The sequence below is a fragment of the Centroberyx gerrardi genome, chromosome 1, assembly GCF_048128805.1.
Source record: "Centroberyx gerrardi isolate f3 chromosome 1, fCenGer3.hap1.cur.20231027, whole genome shotgun sequence".
Taxonomy (NCBI): Eukaryota; Metazoa; Chordata; class Actinopteri; order Beryciformes; family Berycidae; genus Centroberyx; species Centroberyx gerrardi.
This window is the reverse complement of record NC_135997.1, coordinates 14099985-14119385: the sequence shown is the minus strand read 5'-3', so window position 1 is coordinate 14119385 and position 19401 is coordinate 14099985. Positions and strand designations below refer to the sequence as shown.

The 19401-nt window shown below is 42.6% G+C and overlaps 1 protein-coding gene across 1 annotated transcript in view; it reads right to left on the bottom strand.

Annotated features, from left to right (window-relative positions):
• The window catches only part of plekha7b (pleckstrin homology domain containing, family A member 7b), an 89060-nt gene that overhangs the window by 15711 nt on the left and 53948 nt on the right, over positions 1-19401 (bottom strand). Inside the window, exons 5-14 of the mRNA XM_071906411.2 lie at positions 17806-17917; positions 16047-16151; positions 14994-15066; positions 14283-14383; positions 9030-9208; positions 6617-7045; positions 5757-6297; positions 2359-2442; positions 1567-1701; positions 496-549 (exon numbers count right to left, since the gene is read on the bottom strand). Of these exons, the coding sequence (XP_071762512.1) occupies positions 496-549; positions 1567-1701; positions 2359-2442; positions 5757-6297; positions 6617-7045; positions 9030-9208; positions 14283-14383; positions 14994-15066; positions 16047-16151; positions 17806-17917 (1813 nt within the window). The remainder of the gene's footprint in view (positions 1-495; positions 550-1566; positions 1702-2358; positions 2443-5756; positions 6298-6616; positions 7046-9029; positions 9209-14282; positions 14384-14993; positions 15067-16046; positions 16152-17805; positions 17918-19401) is intronic.

The following is a 19401-nucleotide window of genomic DNA, read 5'->3' as shown; positions in this document are numbered from 1 at the left end:
TGTAAAAACTTCAATTCCCATCAGTACAGGCTTAACAACACATACAGTATGTTAGGGTAACATGTAGCTTCATTACCCCATATGCCGCATCTGAAAGTACAGTACTAGCATCAAATTGAAAATATCCTGACACATATTAAACATCAGGACTCCATGAGTAAAGGCAAAGAACAAGTCAATCATTGTTGTCACTTACTGTCAGTAAGTTGTGTGCAAGTTTTGTGGGATATTTGTTGAATTCATAATAAAAACCGGGGTGTTAATGCAAGAATGGATTGCTATCCTCAAATGGAAAATTAACATCAACAGAAGCAAGTAAACACAGAAATGTTATTTCCATCATAAAGAGACAGTGGACAACAGAGAAAAGACAGGGAAGGGAGAGAGGGAGGCAGACATTGAAAGCAGCAGCAGGAGAGCAAGATAGCAGTCCAGAGAAGGGAGATGAGAGGAGGAAGAGAAGGAGAAAGTGACATGTACTTTCTTGGGGCCCACCTTCAAATCTAGATACTCCAGGTCCTTCTTCAGTTGTATGTAAGTATCATCAGCCTTTAAGTGAGCAGTGGAGAGATAAATCACATGAAATGAAGCTGCAAAGGATAATCCGTGACTAGAGGACCCTTCAGGCATTGTCAAGTTTGTTTGTTGTTCAGGCTTTGCTAACAGGGCTTGATTTTCACTTGAACCTAATTGCAGTTCACTTGAACCTCTGTATGTAACTCCTGTTAGTAAAGCCAAATTGTAATTAAGTAATAGTGCCATTTTTCAACTCCTTTAACTTAAAATGTATGCAGTAACGTCTTGTATTTGACCCCATACAGAACAGAGCAGCAGATGGCTTGTGCCCATGTGCATGTGGTCAAAGTGAGTGTTTAGGCATGGATGTTTACATAAGCATGGAAAATGGCCAGAGCATAGTTGGATATTAGAAACTGGGTGGAGTTGTCATTACTGAGCACCGTTGCAGCTTCACTCTGGTCTGCTAGTCGGACAGCAATGCACTGTTTCTGGACAGGCTCTTAAGGGAGACTGAGACTGTGGCCTGAAGGCTGCTTCACAGCAATAATACCCATCTTTCATAGTTAGAGATGTATCAGTCTACACAGGAATGTAGAGACAAATGTGTTGTATTCATGACACATTTCTTATGGTGGTTGTGTAAGTCTGAATAGTTCTCGGACAAAGAAAAGCATAAAATGCAGGGACAATGCACAGTCAACAAGCAACATGCTTGGAAGATGGCATATTACTTTTTTACAAATAGACACAAGGTTCTAAAAGCCTTTAAAATGCTGAACTAGGTGGATGGGTGAGTCCAACTATTAAAAAAAATTGACTGATATGTAGCCAATAGGCAATTTGCGATCTGCACAGTCTATAGTGCAGTGCAGCCCATGCTGAAAAGGTTGAATCACCGACACAACAAAGCAATACCAACAGACCGCACAGTCTTATGAATGATGGGGAAAGAATGTATGGGTTTGGCTGGGGAGAGGGGGACCACAATGCACTGGCAGGGGCTGCAGTGTGCTGAAGGGGGGGTTGGGAGGTACGAGGACCCCTGACCTGCATGCTGGGGCCTAGAAGGCCGTTGTGCTGGTGGTGCTGCAGGTGAGCAAACGCATCGCTGGGGCTATGCACACCAGCCATCTTGGCCTGGTGCCTCCGGAGCTGAATGAGGAGCAGAGTCAGCTCCTCTGGCTGTAGCCAGGCCGGGTTTAGGGGCCAGAGGCCAGTGAAAGCGCAGAAGGGTGAGAGAAAATACTTCAGAACCATCTGGGCAGTAACAGTGGCTGAGCAATAGCAGTAGCTGAGAGAGCCAAGTGGTAGAGAAGCCAACACACTTCAGATACTATGCATGTCCTTTTACATACATGGTGCCCATGAGCCTAATAACACTCAAAATGTAAAATCTAGAGCTGCATCTATGGAGACTGGTTTCTGAAAGATGAGAAAGGGTGCTATTAGATCAGCCAAGGGGCTTCTCTACATCTGTATATTCCAGTTCAGAACAGACAACACTAAAACAAATCTCATATGGCATAAAAAATTCAAATACACTTTATGTGGATTCACAAAATCAGTCTCCCATTCATTGTTTATGGAGCAGCTCCAGATTTTACATCTTGGTAGTGTCACAGATATGAGTCTTAATTACCTGGTTTCTGGCTTTGGACTGGGTTGTTCATGTTCACACATATTGATTGTGTTGTCCTAGACTACAGGAAAACTATTTTTTTTATTGAGTGGTATTCTGCTTTTTAGTGTGAAAATGTCATCTATTTTTTAATGCTATATGCCAGATATATTTGAAAATGAAGCCAAGTTATATGGTAAATGTAATAAAGAGGATCATACCGTTTTGCCATGCAAGCTGGGTGCACTGACAGTGTGTGTGATGTAGCCCATGGCTGGCATTGACCTTCTCTCTATTTGAGAAGTCTGTGGAGAAACAAAATTCATCAACACGTTATTCCAAATTTTATCAAATCAAACAGAATGTCTAATACATAATCACTAATGAATCTTCAAGCTTGGTTAAAGTCTGTGCTGTATGTGTGATTGTTAGCTCTGCTACAGACCGCTCTATTACACTGTATCAAAGTTAAGCCATTGCCTGCAAGTTTGCAAAGAAATTTGACTACACAGCAGATTTATTTTTTCATCTATCCTTTTCTCCATTTCATCCCTCCTACTCTTATTTGAAACAAGGTGTGCCCTGAGTTTTAGATGCTACAGGGCTCGAAAAATTTGACGTTTTTGCTTAACACACAGAATTAGTGAAGTCAGGCCCACTACAGCACCCTAAAAGGACACAAACAACAAGAGATTTAATTAACTACACATAAATTATCCCAAACCTGCTTTCTTAAAATAACATTTGTTTGCTACCAGCAAGAGAAGCACTGTAAGCCATTCCCTTTGAGATTCCCATGCCACTATTTTTTTGCTGTATAATAGGTTTTTTATTTAAATGCAAGATCTGAAGAAAGAGACCGCTGCTGATGTTTGAGATACAGTAGAGATGTTTATAGGGTGCTGAGAAGCCCTGGGCAAATTGGATTAGCTGCTAATAACACATACTCTTTAATGATATTCCACAGAGGTACAGAGATCGCTATTACTCAGGCGTACTCCAGCCAGAGAGCACCATCAGCCTCAAAGATGCTGGGTCCACCAAAACTAAGTTCTGCCAACTAAATTTAGTTCCCATAAACCATTGCTCCCTTGGATGGTCTCGCACAGTCACTGCGGCTCCCTTTGTTAAAAATGTATCTTCCTCTGGAGAGTTTTCCATAATTGTGTACCATTCTATTTCAGAGTTATAATTAGTGTCTTGGCACTAGGGGTGAATGATGAGCAAACAGAGCGTCTGCGACACTTTGTTTACTCGTGTAAGGCCAGCGGGTTGGTTATGAGGCTTGTGTGTGTCGGCCAATGTGGTGATGGATTGCAGAGAGAGCTTCTCACATGTGGAGGGTGTGGTAGGGAGACAGCGCAGGGTGTGGATGGCAGGACGGCCCCTTGCTCCGTTTCCTGTGGCGATGGTGGTGGTGTGTGTGTGTGTCTGTGTGTACGAGCGCTGGGACGGCTCGGGGAACGGGGGAGTGGCAAGCTTGCGCTCACACACACTCACACCACCTGTGGAAGAGGCCTGGGTGTGGACTGTGTGAATCGCTGAGCGATTCACATGAGCATCAAAGTGTGTGCGCTGGGAAGTCAGAGCCTTCTCATGCTAATCTTCCCATGGTGACCCCTCATTTCCTAGTTAACTCATAATGTCCTTGAAGTCAACATCAATAGGCACCTCTCTTACACTATGCACAGCTACCGTGAGAATGAGACCTTTGTGCTTTGGTTCATTACATGTGAAACATCGAGTTTTACCACTGTCCCATGCCAATGATAGGCTTCTGCCATTTACAGTGTGGCTTCTGTGTTAAAGAACCAATGACTGAGTATCGGCACCTAGATTCTCGAAGGGTGGGACTGGCTTAAGTAAAAAAGAAAAATCACAACTTTCACACCCCACTATAACACAAAATATAGGTTCCATTTGCTCGAATGTTTACAAACAAAGCATGCAAACAAAGTATTTATAGGTTAAAAATAAATGTAACACTGTTTAATTGCCAGTTCTTGTATGAAGAACTTGTGAGTGGAAAAAAACATGTCCGTTCCAATCAAATAAACATAAACAAAGCCAGATGTGGGGCAGGAGGTTCAGCATAGGAGACACTACACTCCAGTTGAGCCTTTAAGACTGCCTCAAGGCAAGCAGCATAACATGAATTAAGTTGGACAGAGACATGTAGGCCTCACCATGGTCCTGAATAACTTATTATGAAAGTCCAGACTTTTATTGTAAAAGTCACACTTAAGCAACGTAGCTTTGAGAAATCTACACTCTGTATCCAGAGATGAGCAATGGTTTGAGACCTACCAGGGCCTCATCTCTCAATTTTCCACCTTTGCTCTATGTATCTCTCTAATTATTCTGATTGTCAAAGGAAAAAGAAAGAAATACTTGAGGAAAGCAGAGTGCTTAATGTTCTTTAAAAAGAAAAAAAGAAAAAGAAAAAAGAAAGAAATACAACAATAACACATTTTCCCCAGCAGGAGCCACCGATGGCAGAAGTACCACCACCAAGGCAATTATGCCATTTTATTCTTCCTCAAATGGGTTTCTATGATATGCACCCTTCATGAATATTTCTTTCTTGGGTAGGTGAACGCAAAGGAACCTTGCTATGATAACAAGGTACTTATCAGGATACTTACACATTTACTTTCTCCTTCCTTCCAGAGGATACTATTTACCCGGTGACTTAAAATATATTTAGTTCCAAGACTGAGACTGTAATTATGATACATGTACAATTTTAATTCTTTTTTTTGATACATGTAGTATGGCCTTTTCTGTGAGAGCCCCTAAGATAAAGCTAAGGAGCACTCAGTCAAGAGATGAGAGGGAGAGGTAACTGCTGAAAAATACCATGCTAACAATTCAATGGGATTACAAATACTACCAAAGTGATAGCACAATCCCAAAGTAGTCATTTTGCACAATCAAATAATAACAATGTTGTTAACAATGACTTGAGAAAATAGTTTCTTCATGATCCTTGCTGAGCTCTGAGCAACAAGGATCATGACAAAACTATTTCATTAAATCGTCAGTAGCAAGACTGGAGGATGGGCAGTCATTGCTGCTACAAAAACAAGCAAGCAGGAAGCACGATTAGATTGTAATTTCAGTCATGTGAGCATCATGTAGAGGTCACATGACCAGTTTAGAGAAAATGGAGAGGGGAGAAGAGCTCCTAAAATGTGACAGCAGGTATGTTGTGAACATTTTTATTGTATTTACTAATCTCTCATTTTTGAACAGTAAAGAATAGAAGAATATTTTTTAAATTATTTCCAAGACATTGCATTGGAGATAGACTAATGTAAATTTGAGTATTTAGAGATACCTTTAGTACTGTGCACCTCCAAAGTTGCTTGGAAAAAAAGAAAATGCTACTTTGTATTTAATACTACAATGGCTAATACTTGGGGTAGGTTACATGGCAAAGTTTAAGAGTGATAGGCATTTATTGTCAGTGTAAATCAGGCATGCCTAGACTTTTAGTATGATGTACTCTGTATATAGTGAGGAGTAATAAGTTGTGCTCAGGTGCAGGTCTAAACTATCTTGGAGGACATTTCTAAAAATGCCTGGGATGCCTCTACTCCCCAGATGAGTGTCCTACCTGAGAAAGCTGGGCACAGATAGGTCTAGGGGAGCTGGATCTTGTGCTGTCCCCGGGCGCCACTTCATCCAGCGGCCTGACTGTCACCCTGTCCAGAGGGGTGTGCGGCCTGCGAGGGGACAGGGGTTTGAAGGAGGACGGGATAGACGGGGGGACTTCACAGGGCGACGGGGGCACAGAGATGGAGCGAGGCATCTCCACAGTAACCCTAAAAGAGGAGGTGTCCGTGAAGTTGGGGCCCGTGTAGATAGGTGCGGTGGGGCTGCCGTGACGGAACTGCTGCCGCTGCTGCCACTCGTACAGCTGCCACACCATGCCCTCCTTGGTGGCCATGCGCTCATCTGTGGACATGCGGAAGTGGCTGAGCCGGTCATGGGCGTACTTGTAGTCGCTGGGCAGGTTGCAGGTCGCCGGAGGAGAGCTGCTGCCAGATGGGAGACGGGGAGTCTTTGGCAACGACTGATAGGTGACTTCCGGTGTGCTGGCTTTGGGCTTCAGGGGAGGAGTCCGCCGAGGGAGATTGTACTCTGCAGAGGGAGTGCTGAGGAAGAAGGAGAGGGTAATCTTTCACTTTCATATCCATGGAATAGCACATGGATGTCAGCATGGATGCTTACTGTACAGTATGAAACATAAAACAAAATACAATAAAATCCATACCATACCAAAAAATCCACACCAAAACATAAGGCAGTTCAATGCTAAAAAACTCATTTTAGCCACTAGAGGGAGGTATTTGCTCAAAATTCTGTTTATTGTCAGAAATGCATGAACACTGTCCATATCCATGATTTAGTCCTGTTGTGATAGTGAAATTTCAGTTGTTTCAATATGATTATGATTATAATGGCCAAACTGACCTCTTCGGCGGGTCCCCTTTCTGAACTTTCACCCAGTGCTCCACCTGAGCCAGAGCGGTCTTCCTCTGCACATGTTTCTCAGTGTCTGTCCGTGGAACGAAGCCCCTCTTATAGACGACATTTCCATTCTGTTCCGGTGGCAGAACCACTTGGACTACAGTTTGCTGGCCATTCTTGTGGGAGGGACCAGGGACAGAGTCTGGAGAGAGTCCCTCTACCCTTTCCTCTGTGGCCGGCTGGGCGGGCCTCCCTTGGATCTCCAGCCCATACCTCACCTCCTCTCCAGGAGCCAGTCGGATACCGTTATCCTGAGGTTCCTCTCTGTCCGGCCTGCGGAGGCTCTCTGACTGGGCCGAGTTCTGGCTGACGTTGACGTGATTGGTCTGTGGGACTGCCTGCTGCACAGCCTTCTCTGGCCTCTCTACCTCTCTGTCAGAAGAGAGAGAGGGGATGACAGAGGGAAGGATGGAAGTAAGATCTAACTGGAATATGGCATAAACAACAGTTAATCCTGCCTGTCCAATAACTGTGGGGTTTGATAATATTTAAAAAATTAATACAGCCTAGCTTAAGTCACAGAGTGTATGTACTGAAGTGTTAAAGTACTTACAACTAGTCCACACAACTTCACTCATAAAACTATTGATCAAACAGCTCATTCACCCTCTTCAGCATACATTATGATGAAGTACAGCACTATTCTAGAAACAGGGGGATTAAACAGCTTGCTATCCACATTAAGCAGTGGATAACAAGCCACAATGGGCACTCCAATTAACCTGAAGTGACCCTGAATGTAATTTCTCACTCCACTGGCAGAGACAGAGAGAGTTGTACATATGGCCCGATTCATTGCCGAGTCTCTCTGAGGAAGGATGAGAGACCACAGGGAGCTTTTCAATAACTTTGTAACCACACATTTTCATATTTTTCAGAAGAGAGGAGTGGGAGAGAGCGGCGCTCTTGGCAGAGACACCACACTGTGAGTGAGTCCCCAGGGAATGGAGATGACAGTCATTTTGTCTTAAACAAATAGCTTGGAGCAGCCAGCCTCTCTTCTCAATCTGCTCTAATGATAAGACTTCTAATTCATTAGGTTTCACAGCTAAATTCAGCCTTTTTCCCAGGTAAGGGAATAAGTCATATGATTGCTTACACTTTCAGGTTGCTCAATTCTGTGGAAATATTTTCCAAGAGGCCAAATTTGAAGGGAGGCGTGGTATTGAAAAGTGTATTTCAGCTGATTGAGAGACATGCCCCGATGGTAGATCTCAATAAAATGATCACATCACACAGGACAACGTGGAACTATTTAGTTGTTATCATTCATTGATAATTCATTAAAGCAAAACATTCCATATATTTTATCTTTGATTTTGAGTAACATAATTAAGAATATCATGTGGGAAGTGAGTGTTTTCAAAACCACATTTTTGGGAGCACTGAGCCACATTAGCCTCTAGGTGGCATGACTGCACAGAGCATCCAAACCATGTGTCACTTCATCTCATCCAAAAACACTTCCACGGTCCAAACTCATACCTCTGGCTTATCTAAGATGTCTAACCATGCAGTTACCACAGAGTTTGATACAGCATTAGACATTAGATTGTGAATACATTCTAAAACAAAACAACCTTGCTCAAATTTTTTGCTTTAAAATATCTGTAAACTGTGATCGCATTCTGCTGTAGATATGCATGCTGCAGTAGAACAGCTCTTGTGACTGGCCTGTGCTGAGCTGCCAATGGGCTGGAACAACCCTCATCCATGCAGAAGCCAGCTGCAGCACACACACACACACATGTACACACACGTACACACCCCAGACACCTCACTGCCCCAGAACAGACGGGCAGCGCTGGGTCTCACGACTGGACCTGCAGTGGATGACTGCTCACCCTTTCAAACCGAATAAAGCCCATGAAGGCATGGAATGGGAGGGAATATTCGGCTGTGAAACTGACATTAAAGCATGTGGCTTTTTCCAAAAAATATTCAGCTGCATTGAGAAGAAGTGTGAATACCGCAGAGCAACACTGTAGTAAGGGCATAAAAACGTCAACACATCATGCTATGGCAAAACAGATGGACCTTCGTCAAACTAGTAACGTTACTTCATAATAAAAAGGTGTTGCAAGTAGCAGAGTGCGGTTGTTTATTCCATTGTGTATTCTACTGCTTTTCTCCGATGGACCTGCGCTAACATTTTTTTGGATGTTTTCCACTTGCAAAACCGATGGAAAAAAATTCAGCACTATTTGGTTGAATGATACCCAAGTTACATGTATAATATAATCTGGAGACACATAGTTCATGGTGGCTGTTGTGCTCCATGGGGAACAAGATATTGATACTACTAGAAGCCCAACCGGTGGGAGAAGTGAAGCCCACTCTGTAGAGAGAGACCAACCTCTTTATGGTGTGACTCTGCTGCATCAGCGCCGCCTGGTTCATGGCCCGGATCCAGCCATTCATGTCCTCTTGTGTGTCTGCGCTGAAGAAGTATGTCCGCATCCCACAGTGTTCTGCCTGTGAGCCAATCACAGAGTTCTTATTGTAAATGTAGGAGCGCATTCCTGTGTGGCTCGCCTATCAGAAGGAGAGAGAGAGGACACACGTGAGAACGACTTACTGAAGACTGTACAAGGCGGACACTGAAGCTGATGAGTAAATAATAACAAAACTTCAAAATGAGCGATTCACTAGTGAGTAACTCAGTTTGCTTTCTTGTTTACTGAGACTGAAAGCCGTCACCTCAGTGAAGACAACGATTACAGCCACACTTTACTGAAGAAATTAGAATGAGAGCAAATTGCTGCATCATAAACATTCTGCAAGCATTCTGCTGTTACGGCATGCAAAAGGCGGAACATGGGTTTCATTTTCAGATTGCTTTGCATGAAAGCATCCACAACACAATACAATCTCTTTAGCACGCAACTGAAGAAACTGAAGCAAACAACCATAACAAACAAAAAGCAGTGAGCAGTGTCTGTCATCAGCTTAACACACACACACCGACACACACACCGACACACACAACGCCATAATCATTACTTTACCTTTTGCAGCTTTTAATGTGGTGTTATGGAACACTGCTCCACTGTTGAATATATTTACCTCATGGTCTGCCCTAACAGCCCAACTGCATGGCCACCAAATCCCCCAAACCCCAACCCCACCCCACTCTGCCAGGCATGGGGCCCTCTGACACAGACAGCCAACCATCCCATAGCAAAGGAGCACTCAGCACTTTTGCACTGGTCCACAGCAAGGCTATTGCCTGGTGTTTCAACAATGTTACATTACATATAGCAGTAAGGTACAAAAGCACTATGTCCATTCATGCACACATTACTTCGCAATATTCAATCGCATCTTACCATATCTCCACAACTACATTTTTAGTGTATGGCAGGTTAATTGCAGCCAAGTTTGAAACTCACTGTTGCTCATGTGGAATACGTCTTGGTCCAACACAGTCATCTACCTTCACTCTATGAATTTAACTACAAAATTCATGAACAGCTGGAGACTGCCACAAGAGCACTGACTAGCATTATTTGACAACATAATCATGGCACATTTCTGATTGTTTGGCATCTTGCCTAATAACACACAATAACACTGTAACAATCTTACATGCAGCACCGTGGACAGAGCGTGATCTCAACTGAATCCCCAAGAAGAAAGTGCTGAATAGACACAGATAGAAATCCATCTACAGTGAGGGAAAAGGAGCCCTGCACACCAAGCAAATGTGTTTTCATTCGATACCAGTATAGATACAATCCCACTTTATTATTGTCATATCCCACAAATAGCCTTCCACCTACAATAATGTACAGAGATGTGTAATGAGTGCAACACTGATATGGCTGTAAAGGGGCAAACCTTTATTACCACTTTTGCTCTCCCATTATGTTGCTCTGTTCTGAAATGGTGACAGCACTTCACAATTGCAATAGCAAATGCACAGGAACAATGCATTTGCTATTGCACTTTTCAAACTTTTTAGTGAGCATGTATGACCACTGAGCTCTTCTCTAGCTGAAGCACCAGAATATGAACCAGGAGTCAAAATATGAACCAAAAATAATCTTTACCATAAAATCACCATGAAAATTAACTTTTAGGCAAAATATGGGGAGCCAATCACTGTGAGAGTCAGAGAAGAGATGACTGCTACATCACAGATACAGTGAAACACATTATAGCATGTAAAATAATCTGAAATGAATTAATGTGGGGGGACGACACGTTGATGGCGATGAGCACCCAAAGAAAGCCAATGAAACCAGAGAAGAGTGTGGGAAAAATGGTTGAGACTATGAGACGGTGCAGCTCACCGTGGGACCCTGCTGTCCCACCATTCCCATGGTGATGAGAATGTGATAAGTGACATGGAGCTTGGCGGGACAAATACCAGAGCTATTGAGTCCATACCTTTCTAAGATTGATCAAATGGCTGATAGGTTTTTCTCTCCAGTGGCGACCCGCCTCTAACCTCATGTTCTACCCATTGAACTACACAGACACCACAATTAATGTAATTGGCAGTTCTTCCTTGGACCTATATGTATTGGAGTGTTGGATTTTTAAAACAGAAGATATGGGCTTTTTTTTCTCCAAATGTTCAAAGCCAAACATTCAGTAAAATAAATGGCTTTCATTTGCACTCTGGCATTGTCCATCCATGACTGCTGCTGTAGTCATGTCTATAGATCTGACATTGATGCACATTAGAAATGTGCATTCAGTGGCTGTTAGCAGTGATGTGAAACAAAATCAGCTGAGGATGGCGATTGGCCGATGAGGCTATGGTGAAATCAAATACCTATTCATGCAAGACAGGAAGCCTGTGTGTTTCAGGACAGCCGCCCGCAGAGAACAGTACTCACTCCGCCCACGCACACACACCGGGTCACAACGGGAGGCAATTGACCAACAGGGAATGAGAGAAACAGTGAGATGAGCAAACAGAAGAGAACAGAGCACAACAGGAAGGTACTGCAGATCACTGCTGACTCAATCACAAAGAACAGAAATGGCTCTGGCTGTGGTCTGTTGGCAGTCATCATATAAGCGAGTTAATTAGATTAAGAATGAGCAACAGTGAAAGCGCCAAAAGTGCTAAGACACCAAATTTTACAATCAGACACATAATTGTAGCAGCAGCCCACAGTACCAAACCGAGTTAAATGATGGGTATGGCACAGTATAGTACTGCAGTATTGCACAACTTAGTTCTTTTCTCATAACTTCTCCAATCAGCTGCTACTGTATATGCTATACAATGCTTTTCAGTGTCAACATCCCTAGTCCATCTTTTCAAAACATTAATTCATAACAGCAACATCCCATGGTTGAACAATGCCAGACATCCAGTGGGCAGCTTTAAGTGTTGTGCCCAGACACTTAGCAGTAACTGAAATTTGCCAAAGCAACAAGGATAGATCTAATGAAATTCCCCGCTCTGTAATGTGTGATAGCCCAGGGAGAGCTGAGGGGAATAGCTCTTACTGTAAATACTAGGTAATACCGCAGAGCTGCACTGAGCACAGGCTCATCTCACCAGGCCTTTTATACATACTCCCCCGGCAAGGGAAGGAGGAAAAGGTGCAATGGTAGTTTGAATGTATAATTAATATTCCCGGCAGCACAATCATCATACAAATTCCATTGTATGTAATATGAGCTTGAAAAAGCAGGAGATACGCTGTACCACACACTCGCACACACACACACACACACACACACACACACACACACACACACACACACAGAATCCAAGAACAAAAAGCCAAAGTACAAAAGAGCTGAAATGATTGCAATAGAATGCCCTGAAGCTGCAGAGCATCAAACATTCAAGCACTATTGCTCTTTGCAACGAGCTCTGCGCTTCCACAAAGGAGGAGCTGGATAGTGTTAACACTCTGCTTGTAACCAAAAGATATCAATCCCATTACTGCCCTGTGGCAGATTTCACAGAAGGAAAAGTGAAAAAGACTCTGCTGCCCTCAAGGAAGAGTTCTGTCGCTTTCAAGTGACAAAAAGGAACAATTACCAAATGTTTCCTGTAATTATAAATACCTAATGGTACATAAAAGCAGCACACACAGATTCATAAGTGTGTCACAGATTATACCAATTGTAGTTTTTAGTATTTTTTATGTTTTGTATCCTACAAAATCAAAAAGCATCAAAAGGAATTCTATGTGAACCTGGAATAGTTTATGTTCATTACCCAACCCTCGAGTGGATAGATACTGTTGTTCCCATGTCGTGCTTGTGAAAAAAGAGCAGTGTGTGGACAGTGCTGTGGGATGGGAAGTTGGGGGAGGTGATAATGTTGCTATCCCCCAGTCCGATAGTGATAGCAGCAGCCTGCTGACAGACGTGGAAAAGGAGGAACTGGCAGCAGAGCAGGAGGAAACCGAACATCCAGTACAGACTATGCTGTCTTCAAATATCTCAATATTAATTGAAACCTTTGTTTAAACAAGGCAGGCACACCAAGAGCATAAAATGCAGGGTTTATTTGTTTTGTCAGCACTGCAGGCAGAAATGGGGCGTCCAGTCCGACGGGCACACCAGCAGCTACAGCTTCACTCCATCCGTGAAAAGTCACCAAAAGACAGATTAAGATGAAGGTACCTGACAAAGTCCATTGGTTGTGGTAAAGGTTTGAGAAAGGCAGGTAACAGATTAACAGAATTAGCTCTGAATGGTATTTCTCACATGATATTGGATTGTATGGTAGCACTTATATGGATTTGTACAAAGAACGAACACAGGAAGCTCTCATGACAACAGTGACACAGGTGGCTCTTGACAGCCCAAGCTGAGGCAGCAGACAGCAGACAATCACTTTGCTTGATTGGCCATTCTGGTCAATCAAAAAAAAAAAAGTATATTACTGCAGATTCACTAGATGTAAACTGTAGCGAAATAAAAGTTGTAACTTATTGTGGCAAGCCAAATTCTACCAGTTATCATAAGCAAGTTAAGCACACTGGGTGGTGCTGTTGAAAAACAATGAAGTATTGCTTCCACCCACAGCTTAAGCTCTCAAAGCATGGTAAGTGAATGACATGCAACATGTCTTTGTGTGGTTTTGGTATTCTCTGAGTTACAACTCTCCGTAGAGTTGATGTACAACTTGGTAAATTCTGAAACACATAGTAAGAGCTTTACCTCCATTTTGGAAATCATGACATGACTACAAGGATGATCGATGCACCAAAACTGCCTACTAAAGCAACCGGCTCCACGTTGAAATGTCAGCAACTGGGGTTCAAAGTTCAATTGATGTGGCCATGCAACTCTGGCCAGTAGAAAAAAAAAAAAGCTGTCTTCATTGAACTCAATGACTGAGCAAAATCTTTCTTGCGCTAAAATGTGAACATATCTTTAGTTGTAAATCACATTAGTCTAAAGGAGGTATGAAAATCAGATGTAGCGAGTGGGGAGTGTACAACCGGCCCCAACCGAGAGAGACCACAGCAAGCGGAACCAATGCGTGGGAAATTTTATCTGATGGTGCCATATAATGATGTGTTCTCAGAAGAATTATGAGTTGTGAACTATTTATTCGTGCTACACATACACACGATAACTTTTATAGCTCCAATTCAATACCACCGTTACACTTAGGTGTTACCTTGAATGCGTATTTGCGGCTTATATGGTCATCAGGCTCAACTGGTGCAATGACATAACTGGGCAGAGGGATGCTACCCAGCACTGTCTCCTCTCGGCTGTCTGTGAAGCGAGTGCACACACACACACACACACACACACACACACACACACACACACACAGTATTGTTACATTGTAGCAAAAACAACACAATCTCTTACTCTGCCAAGATCTTTTACTATGTTTACGATTGACCATAGATTTATGAGCAGCAGGATAATTAGTGAGACATAATTCAGGGATGACTCTAGTTTGCATGAGGCCATGTGGCAGCATGTGGCATGAGGCGGCATGTGGCTTATCTATTATTCAGTATGATTAATGGAGGAGACGAGCTAGATGCTATGGCAACACAACCACAGATTACATCCCACAATAAAACATTAAGGTTAATAAGGAAAGAAAAGTGGGAGGGAGGAAGGAAGAGAAAGTGAGGGAGAGAAAGAGATAGCTAGATAGTGAGAGAGAGAGAGAGAGAGAGAGAGAGAAAGGGGGGGGGAGAGAAACTGCAATATGACAATGTCTAATTACATGCTGCCATTAATTGAGAGATTTATCTCCCCTCAGAGGAGATTGCGGTATGTCTGATTCCATAATCAAGTGGATGCACCATGAGACCGTCTTAATTGCTCTCTATTAAATCTCGGCCAAGTGCACTTTTCCTGGACTCACCTTTGTAATAAAACAAGCAGTAGTCCGACAAAACAAACCATTTCCGTTTCCACAGCCGCATTCCAGAGCTGTCCTGGAGGTGAAGGGGGGAACACAACACACAATGCATTTAGAAGTCCTCTCTGCAGAAACACATTTTAATTCAAATTTTAATTAAAAAGTGGAGTTGGGGAATATAGCACTCATTAGTATCGGGCAGAGGGGAAAACAGGCTTCATGCATATCATTACAACAATAATTTCATTCCATTTAAGTTTTTCTCCTCATCACATGACTCATTTCTTGGCACAAAGCTGCAGTCTCTACATTTAACAAGGTAGTCAGGTGAAAACCTTGTATCTCCAAAATGTCAAAATAGCCTTGTTTTTAGCTTGACCACCATGCATTCAAAGAGGTTTGAAAGAGTTTCAAAAGCCGAAGTGTTGTAGAATTTTCTCAACCAATAGAGGAACATGTAATCCCTTAACCGAAGCTAAAACATGAAAAACACCAAAATTGTAGACATTGTTGTGAGGGGAGTGCATTTCGGTTGCAGTTCACATCAAATCATACATCATACATCTTCCACAAACTATGGATCATTAATTAAAGTGTCGATGAGCAGAATTAATACCTAACCCTATTAATACCTAACCCAGGCCAGGAGGGCATCAGTAAGTTCATTTACCTGGGTTTCATACTAAGATAACTGGGACCATCTCTCACGTCTCCCTCTGTCCTCTGGGTGTACAAAGAATCACACAGGGAAGCACTCATAATGAGGAATGATCACATCAATCATTACGTTTACCCGGCTATGGCTTACAGGGTAGCTTTCAAACACCGCAGCAGACGAACACACTCATATACCAGCTGTAAAGTGAAGTGTCTCACCATATTGCAGAGGGGGCCAACTGTGAGTTAGGTGGATAATGCGGCAACTGTGATTGACGTTCCACAGTGTGATAGATTTGACGGCATGTTTACTTTTTATTTATTGTGTTGTTCTTAGATAAGCGACAGGTGGGGTCTATTATTTATAACTTGTCTATCAGTCTCATAACCCCGGCTCACCTGTTTGTAGAGCCAGCCTCTCACCACCACTGGGATGTTGAGGTTCCGCTTGATAGCATGGTCCCTCTTGCCAAAGCTGTGTACCTTCCCCGAACCTCTGGAGCCCTGCAGAACAAAACGAAAACAACAAAAGTGTTGATTATGCAGCGGCTTTGCTGAAAAACTGTGGGGCAATTTACCATGCTTTCTGACATTACCTGAGGTAAGATACAGTGATTAATAGGGAGGAATACTGTGTACGCCGCTGCATTGTGCTTCGTGGTGCAGAGGATCAAACCACAAAAAAATTCACAGTACTTAAAATACCTAGATTAACTTTTCTGAAATGACCTCCTCTGCTTGCAGTAACTTTTTAATGGCAACACCCATAAAGAGAAGTAAGTATCAACACCAGCGAGTTAGCTGTACGCTGCAAGTACAAGGATGTGTGGGGCTGTGTGCATCTGTCGGAACAGATTCATGAATTATGTTTGTATATTTTCTAAAGAAGGTCATTTCAGACTAGATATTTTCTGTGAGTATATCATTCTCAGGTGTTTTGCTACACAAATATCTAGGACAAGGAATAGGACAAGGAAATGAAGTTGGCTGGCTGGCTGGCTAAGAGCAGACAAACACATATTGAGGGTCAAATATACAAGACTAAAGACTAAAGAGTCATATGGTCATGAATGTCCTAGACAGACCTAATGACAAACAACAGGGCTTTCGATCAAAGTAAAACTGCATTGCTCCACAATTGTGACTATTTAATCTGCATGAAACCTCAATGAAGACAAATCAACTGCATGTGAGTAAATAAAAGGTGCAAAAAACAAACTTAAGTAAATGAGAGAATTCCATAACTTCACTTATAGTTTGCTAAAGCCACCTCCTGGCAATATACAGTATATATCCTATGGAACAAATAGTAATATTTTGACCAATCAGACCTATTGTCATAGTTAACATAGATCAAGTATGGGAAAATAAATCATACCTCAGCTGTTTAACCCTTAGTCAAATGTACTCCAAAAATAACTACTTTTAAACTGTATGCAGCAAGGGTAATTTAGCCAATAAAGAGGAAAACTGGACATAAAACAGTGAAATAACATTTATATCACCTACAATACTGCCCTCTTTATGCTGTAGAAATTTTGATTTGGCATCTCTGTGGAAGGTGAAAAGCGTTCCACGGGGAACTGGGAAGTGACAACAGGATGAAAGCTCAGCCGTTTCTACATGATTCTATGACTTTCCTATTTTTTTGTGGTGCAACCCATTTTCAGTGGTGCAAATGGAAATTCTGTGATTGCATAATCACGGGAAAAGCAGGGGGTCTATCTGATTGATGCACACACCGCACCTATGTCCAGCCCCTGGGGATCTGTACTTGAGTTTCCTTGTGCTTGAAAAATTGCTAACGTATTGCGGTCTGCGGCCATTAATCAGAATGAGAATGAATGAGAGAGTGGTCTGGAGTAGATTAAACCAATTTGTCAGCATGAGCATTAACAGTCGGCCAGAGAACTCCGAAAGCAAGTATCCATCCTAAAAAATCATTTATGTTATTCGGAACATTTTTCTTCAGTTACACATATCATCAAGTGACAAAACCTGGAAAAAAAACATACGTGAATTCTGTTTTAGGATGGATTTTCCATTCAAAAGGTCAATGTCAGGTTAGGCTCTGCATGAAAAGCTAAGAACAGACCCAGATAAAACAAACTCAACAAACAAGGCTGAACTCTCAGAGAAGAGAGACACTGACACTCACCTTTGACCCTGAGGTGGCATCCACTGCTGTTGAGGTCACAGCCGTGGAGGACTCGGTGACCATGCTGGGAGCTCTCTGATTGGCTGCTGACTTGGACATGCGGGATTCTAGCCTACAGTTGAGGAGGCACCATAGAAGAAGATCAATAACATGGAGAGGATGACTAGCATTGGCAGTCAGACAGTGATATTCCCTCTCATCCCTCTATGTTGGGAAACTGCAGAGGTACAGTGGAATAGAGCAGGGCCGTGTGCTGGGCTTTCAGATATAAAGGATATGACCGTTTCCTGACACTGCCATGCGACCTGTCACAGCCAATGGCTTTGCAGTGGATAACAGTGGGAGCTTTTTGTTCCAAGTGACACTTAGTCTGACACTCACCCCGGGGCAGACATCTTAAACACACCAGATAACAACCAAAACAAAAAGAAACAAACAAAAAGCCCCAGGTTAAACTAGCTCTAGTCTAAGCCATGTGCGCAGATATGATCTGGCACACACACACACACACTCTCTTGCCGTTCTGGGTGGGGATCTCCTCTCTGGGTGTGTCCTGACCTTCAGATACGAGCAGCATATTGGTTACATCAATCTGATAACTGCACACACACGCACATGCACGCACGCATGCACACACACACATACAGACGTGTCCTTGGAAGCTCCTAAGCATTCCACACTACACCTCACATTTCCTCATGACATCATCACATTGTTATGGATCCAGGAAAATCAACGTGGAAGAAATGCAGTGTGATCCATCTCACTGAGAGGTTAGAATCAAACAGCAGTATTGTATTACAGATCTCACAGCTAACAAGGCTTTCAGCTGGGTGCTTCTGGCTTCAAGTAGACACTGTACATACATTCCACTCCGGTACAAGGTGCTAGGCACTTACTGCATGAGGATAAGCAGGAATCTGATCCAACTGTGCAATATCCAGGAGCAGGTAAGCCTCTGTTGTTGTAGAATTACGGGCATGACAGCGGGAAAATACTGAATGAGGTGAAAATCTGTTTGTACCATGCAGGCTCACAGAGCTTTGCTATCTATAGGGATGTGTAGTGGTGGAGGGTAAACCCATTTAAGCTCAGTTTACCCACCTTTTTATCTGTGGAATAGAGTTAACTCACCCTTTTAATGATGAATGAAATGCTCATGAATAAATTACTATTTATTCATGAATCTTTATTACTTAAATTCATAGTGCACATCATAGTAAGTAGCATCAAACCGGTGTACGGTGTAAGTAAAAAGGCATAAATTCATGCTCTTTGAAAATATAATTGATTTTTCTTTATGGCAGGGGTTGTTTTCCTTATGATAATCACCAACTGGTGACCACATTTTTATTTACCACTACATCACTGGCTCTGTGTAATAGTGTTCAGCAGAAAAAGAAGTATTCAGAAGTGCTATCAGCCTAATTAGGGATGCTGTCTCCCTAGCTGTACTTAAGGTGACTGAGCATGCTCATTAAATGTGTCAAGGGAGCCAAAGCCAGCATCAGGACTGGTATAATTCTCATGAAGTCATTCTAAACGACAATGCTGGTGTTTCTAAAAGTTTTGAACAAATCTGCTTGGTTTAATTGT